This window comes from Suricata suricatta, chromosome 12 (assembly GCF_006229205.1).
Source record: "Suricata suricatta isolate VVHF042 chromosome 12, meerkat_22Aug2017_6uvM2_HiC, whole genome shotgun sequence".
Classification (NCBI taxonomy): domain Eukaryota; kingdom Metazoa; phylum Chordata; class Mammalia; order Carnivora; family Herpestidae; genus Suricata; species Suricata suricatta.
The window spans coordinates 384,517-389,964 of NC_043711.1; the positions used below are offsets into that span (position 1 = coordinate 384,517).

General features: G+C 67.2%; 2 protein-coding genes across 2 annotated transcripts in view; one reads left to right on the forward strand and one right to left on the reverse strand.

Moving 5' to 3' along the window:
* The window catches only part of LOC115275214 (neutrophil elastase-like), a 5,916-nt gene extending 4,972 nt beyond the window's left edge, over positions 1 to 944 (forward strand). Inside the window, exons 3-5 of the mRNA XM_029918865.1 lie at positions 141 to 285; positions 381 to 638; positions 729 to 944. Of these exons, the coding sequence (XP_029774725.1) occupies positions 141 to 285; positions 381 to 638; positions 729 to 890 (565 nt within the window). The 3' untranslated portion in view covers positions 891 to 944. The remainder of the gene's footprint in view (positions 1 to 140; positions 286 to 380; positions 639 to 728) is intronic.
* Positions 945 to 3,824: 2,880 nt separating this feature from the next.
* MED16 (mediator complex subunit 16) overlaps positions 3,825 to 5,448 on the reverse strand; it is a 10,542-nt gene continuing 8,918 nt past the window's right edge. Inside the window, exons 15-16 of the mRNA XM_029918017.1 lie at positions 4,865 to 4,948; positions 3,825 to 4,442 (exon numbers count right to left, since the gene is read on the reverse strand). Of these exons, the coding sequence (XP_029773877.1) occupies positions 4,316 to 4,442; positions 4,865 to 4,948 (211 nt within the window). The 3' untranslated portion in view covers positions 3,825 to 4,315. The remainder of the gene's footprint in view (positions 4,443 to 4,864; positions 4,949 to 5,448) is intronic.

Sequence of the window (5,448 nt, forward strand, 5' to 3'; positions counted from 1 at the left end):
GGGGGCGGGGGCGGGCCGCGGGGGGACGCGGCTCTCAGGTGGACCCCGCCCCGCGCCCAGGGCCGACGGGAAGGTGCAGGTGCTCCTGGGGCGGGCCGCGGGGGGACGCGGCTCTCAGGTGGACCCCGCCCCGCGCCCAGGGCCGACGGGAAGGTGCAGGTGCTCCTGGGAGCACACTCCCTGTCGCAGCCTGAGCCCTCCAAGCGCCTGTACGAGGTACGCCGCGCAGTGCCCCACCCGGACAGCCGGCCGGACACCATCGACCACGACCTCCTCTTGCTGCAGGTCTGCCAAACCCGGCCTCGGTCCCGCCCGCTGCAGCCCCCGCCCCGCCCCGCCCGCCCCCTGCCCTGACGCCCCGCTCCTGCCCCCTCCTGTAGCTGTCGGATAAGGCCGAGCTGGGCCCCAACGTGCAGCCCCTAGCCTGGCAGCGCTTGGACCGCGACGTGGCGGCCGGCACGCTCTGCGACGTGGCCGGCTGGGGCGTGGTCAGCCACACCGGCCGCCGGCCCGACCTCCTGCAGCAACTGCAACTGCGGGTGCTGGACCGCGCCACCTGCAACCAGCGCACGTACCACGACGGCACCATCACCCAGAGCATGATGTGCGGAGAGAGCAACCGCCGGGACACCTGCAAGGTGCGGGGGCGGAGGGCGCGGGGGCGGAGGGGGACGGGGAGCCCCGCAGGCGCAGCCGCCGCGCTCACGTCCGGCCTGCGGTCTCCTCAGGGCGACTCCGGGGGCCCGCTGGTGTGCGGGGGCGTGGCCGAGGCCGTGGTCACGTCGGGCTCGCGCGTGTGCGGCAACCCCAAGAGGCCCGGCATCTACACGCGCTTGGCGAGCTACGCGGCCTGGATCGACCGCGTGATGGCCGAGGTCGCGGCCGCCTGACGGGGCCTACGGGGGCGGCGGACCCCGTCGCGCAATAAAGCTTTCTCTCCTGCACGCTTCCTGCCCGTCGTGCGCACGCGCGGCCGCGCGGGGGCGCCCGTGCGCTTCCATCCGCGGGCCCGGGATGGGGGGTGGAGGAGGGAGGGCGCCCTGTGTGCGCAGACCCGGCTCTGGGGAGAGCTTCGGGCTCACAGACCCTCTCGAGTCAGGCGTGTTCTTATGACCCACGTCCCACATCGGGAAACGGAGGCTGAGATCCGAGGAGGCTCCCGGGCAAAGCCTGGATTCGACCTCAGACCACAGCACCCGCACAGTCACCTCCAGGTGCTTCGAGGCTCCCAGAATGAGGAAGCTGATGGGTGCCCTAGAGCAGGCACACTAGAGGCCCTCCTGGGTCTCAGTTTACCCTTCGAGTCAATGACAAGGGAGTCAGAGGGCAGAACTGGGCCCTGAAGCCCCCCCCCCCCCCCCGTGCATTCCGCCACCCAGAAGAGGGCCCATTGAGACCCAGGACCTGCCAGGGCCCAGGAAGTAAGCATGGTCCACAAGGGGGCTCAGGACTGCCCTTCTGTTGAAATGAGGACTGAGGGTCTGAGAGGTGAAGTCATGTGCCCACCCGGTGGCCGAGGTTCACTCTTCCACCAGTGTTTACCTTGGAGTCATGCTCACATGTACAAAAGCCTTCGTTGAGCACCTGTGATGTGCAGTCCCGGGCCGGGCACCGGGGCCACTGAGACCTGCTCACAGTGAATCAAATAATCCATTACACAGGACGTGACTCACTGAGCCCTCTGATGACGGACACGAGGCTCATGCATTTCGTGCATAATTTAAGAAACTGCACACAGTCCCATCCGAGGGGAAGAGACACAATTGTCAGTCAGACACCGGGACTCACTCCCTCAGTAGGTGTCTCCTGAACGGAGTGACACCAGGGAGCGGCTTCGGAACGATCCAGTTGGGGGGGGAGCGTGGGCGTGGGTAGGATTACTAGATTCAGCAAATAAAATACACCACTTCGGTTAAATGGGACTTTCAGAAGAACAAACACTCCCGTGTGGTGACCACGTGCCGCGTGGCACCCGGGACGGCCTGTGCTAAACACGGTTTGTCGTACCTCTGAAACTAGAATGCAGCTGGCACCACCGATGGCCTGGCACCTGGAGGGTCAGAGCGGGGCCGGGGGAGGCGGGGGGCCAGTGGGCCCGCCCCACAGGAAAGGGGCCCGCAGCCCGCTGACCCTGCAGGGCCTCCTCCCCAGCAGCCCCCCCTCCACGGGCGGGTTCTCAGGTGCCAGGTGTGCGCAGGAATGACCCAGGTGCACGGGGGGCGTGGCCCGCAGACAGGAAGCCAAGGGCCCCTGTCGGGGCTCCCTGCTTGTTTCCCGAGGTCAGTGCCCCAGGGGGGCCCAGGGCAGGCGTGGGATGTGGGGGTGGGATGTGGGGGTTCGTGTCTGACTCAGGGCTGGCCTGGTGTGACAACCCCCTGGGCATCTTCACCCCCTACTGTGGCCAATGGGAAACACAGAACGTTCTGGAGAACAGTGTGGGGCACTAACCCCAAAGCAGCACCCACATCTAAACGTGGCCCCGGGCCTCCCTGTGACACGCAGGGAGCACATGCAGCCGTCGGACTGAACCGTCTCCGTGGGACCACAAGGCCTTGCTGTCGAGTCCAGAGGCAGGCGCTGTGGGGACAACCCGTGGGGGGCACAGGACGGGGACGCAGGACCCTGCCGCTCTCGCCCGCCTCGCGAGCTCATCCGGGGCTCGGCAGGGCGCACGGCCGCAGGCCGCCTGGACAGCCAGGCGCGCCTCGCCACGCTCGCCTCAGCAGTTCACGGGACGCCCTCACCCCCTGCTGTGCCTGCTTAGCCTCTGGGCCGGCGCGGGGCGGCTCCAGGGCGGGGGGCCCAGGTGCAAGGCCACCTCCCACCACTCGGGGGCCCAGGCACAGGGCCGGACACAGGCGCGCGCCTGCCCAGACTGCGAACCCCACGTCTGTGGGGGCGAGTTGTGTCCAGATCCTAAGCCCATGAACCAGCCCTGAGCGACACAGGTGACCGGAGCAGGGTGGCTGGGGATGCAGCCACATGAGGGGCATGGGGGCCCGAGACGGGGGCAGGGACGCCGTGGCAGCCGTCCCCCACCTCAGCCACGCGGGCAGCACAGCAGCAGTGTGGGCGGGGCTGGGGGGAGAGGGCCCTGCCAGGCTGATCTCCATGCAGAGGCCTCCCCGCTGCTCCCTGAACCCCCTCTGCTGGACTTGGACCCAGTGTTTACACAGACGCTTCCCGCGGCGGCTCACGGACGGCCTGACAGCAGTGACCCCTCACCTAGGATGGCATCAACCAGGGGGGCTGCCCTTGGGGTCCCCGTGTCATGTAAGGGGCACAGGCAGCGGTGACCAGCGGGGCGGGGGGAGGAGAGGTGGACCAGCTCCCCCACTACACGCCTGCCTCCAGCGCCAGCCCATGATCACCAAGGCCCACGGGAACCATCAGATGACGCCCCGCCCCCACCCTGGGCAACGTGGCCCAGCCCAGGTGAGGGGCTCTGACCCCATGGGGCATCCACCTGGCCCACCCTCCCCACACCTTCCCGAGAACGCATCAGCACTCCACAGGCAAGGCTCGGAGGCCTGGGGGGCAGGACAGAAGCTGGACAGAAAGTGGGACCCCTGGGGAGGAGACCTGAGTTTCCAGAAGCCAAGGGGCAGGAGCAGCTCAGGCCTGCAGAGGGGAGGAGAGAGGGAGGCAGGGAAAAAGGAGAGAGAGACGTCCCCACCACCCACCTGTGCCTAGCTTGCTGTCCCCTGTAGGGACCTCGGTGACTAGCATACAGTAGGTGCTCAATAAATGCTGACAAACAAGAAAGTCCCCCAGCACAGGAGCCCAGACCTGTGTGAGGAGGAGGGGCAGGGACAGGACACCTGTGACACGCAGGACATTTATTGGGCCCGCAGAGGTCAGGGCCGCCTGTATGTGTGGACAGCGACAGGGTGGACACTGAGGTGGGTGCCTCGGCAGGTGTCACTGGCGGCACCCACCCAGACTCGGGACAGGTTCATGGGGGATGCTCCAAAGAACAGAGACGCTGGGCCATCCTGGACCCTCTGAGCCAGGACCTGGGGCCTCCAGAGGGGCCGCAGGGGGCCTGGGGGTCCAGGGAGGGCAGCACGTGGGCCGTGGTCCTGCCTGAGGCTGTGAGACCCACAGGCCCCTCCTCCCGGGACCTGGGAGTGGGGGCGGCACCGAGGGACAAAAAGCAGCACCCGCTGGGCCAACAGGCACTGACTTGTGGCTTCGGGCCCCGTCCAGCGACGGGGCACCGACCTTGGCTTCGGAGGCCCGGAAGGCCGTGATTCAAGGATGCCTGTTTGTTAACGCACCCGGTAAAGGCTGCCAGGAGGGCCGGGGGCACCGGTCAGGGGTAGCTGAGCGGCACCCGCCGCCAGAGCCCTCCACACAGGCAGTTCTTGATCCAGCGCTGTTCCCACTGTTTGACAGCCGTGGTCTTGTTGGGTGACCGGAGCATGGTGACACAGCCACACCTGTGGGCAGAGCCGGGGGGTGAGGCCGGAGGGCAGAGCGCTGAGCTAGCTCCTCCACACCTTTCCGTCCAGCCCCGTGAGTGGACTGAGGGGGGCTTGGGGTCTGAGTCCCGGCTCGGCTACTCCCCAGCAGCGTGACCCTGAGGGCCGGAACCTGCATCTGGGGTCGTGGGGCAGCAAGTGGGGCCGCGCTGGCAAAGCGCCCAGGCCTCGTCTCTGCTGCCGTCGGGTACGGGGAGCTCCCCCCGGGCAGGATCAGGCTGCGTGTCACCCAGGCCCCTGCCCCCCACTGATGCCCGAGGAGAGGCGCTCAGGGCCTCCCCAGGCGGCCTCGGCCCTCACGGGACCCCCCGGTGTGCCCGCCCGGTGGCCACAGCCAGTGTCCCCAGGCAGGGAGTCACACCCGCGCGGGGGGCGCTCACCTGGTGCAGGCCTTGCACTCCTCCGTGGGGTAGGCTCCCAGGTGCAGCCTCCGCAGGTGGTCGATCTTGGGCTGGCCCGGCGCCCTGGTGGACGAGGGAACACGTGAGGCGTGCACACGCCAGACAGGGGCGATCTCCGACGGGTGCCCTCTGCCCGACTCGGCGGGACTGGAAGCTCTAGACGCCACCGGGGGCACTGGGCGGGCCTGTGCTGGTGTTAAATGTGTTTGAACGTCTCCAAAACAAATTTAAAATCTCTTTGTGATCAGCCTCCTCTTTCCTTAGTTTTTTCTGAAACCCAAACGCAAATGATTCAGGGGGTCCCTCCCACCGCAGCACAAGAAGGAAGATGCCAGAAGGGGATGGAGCCCAATGCCTAGAGCACTTCACCCAAAGGGGGCCCCAGGGTGCTGATTTTCTTCCTTTGGCTTGTCCACGATTTCTGAAGTTTCCACCCAAAGTAACAGACTCTGGAGAATTCACGTGTCTCTTCATCACGGGAGCATCTGAAGCGGGGACGCACCCTGAGCGACCCTGGGTCGGGGACCGCACTTCCTCGCCTGAGGAGTGGGGACAAACTCGGG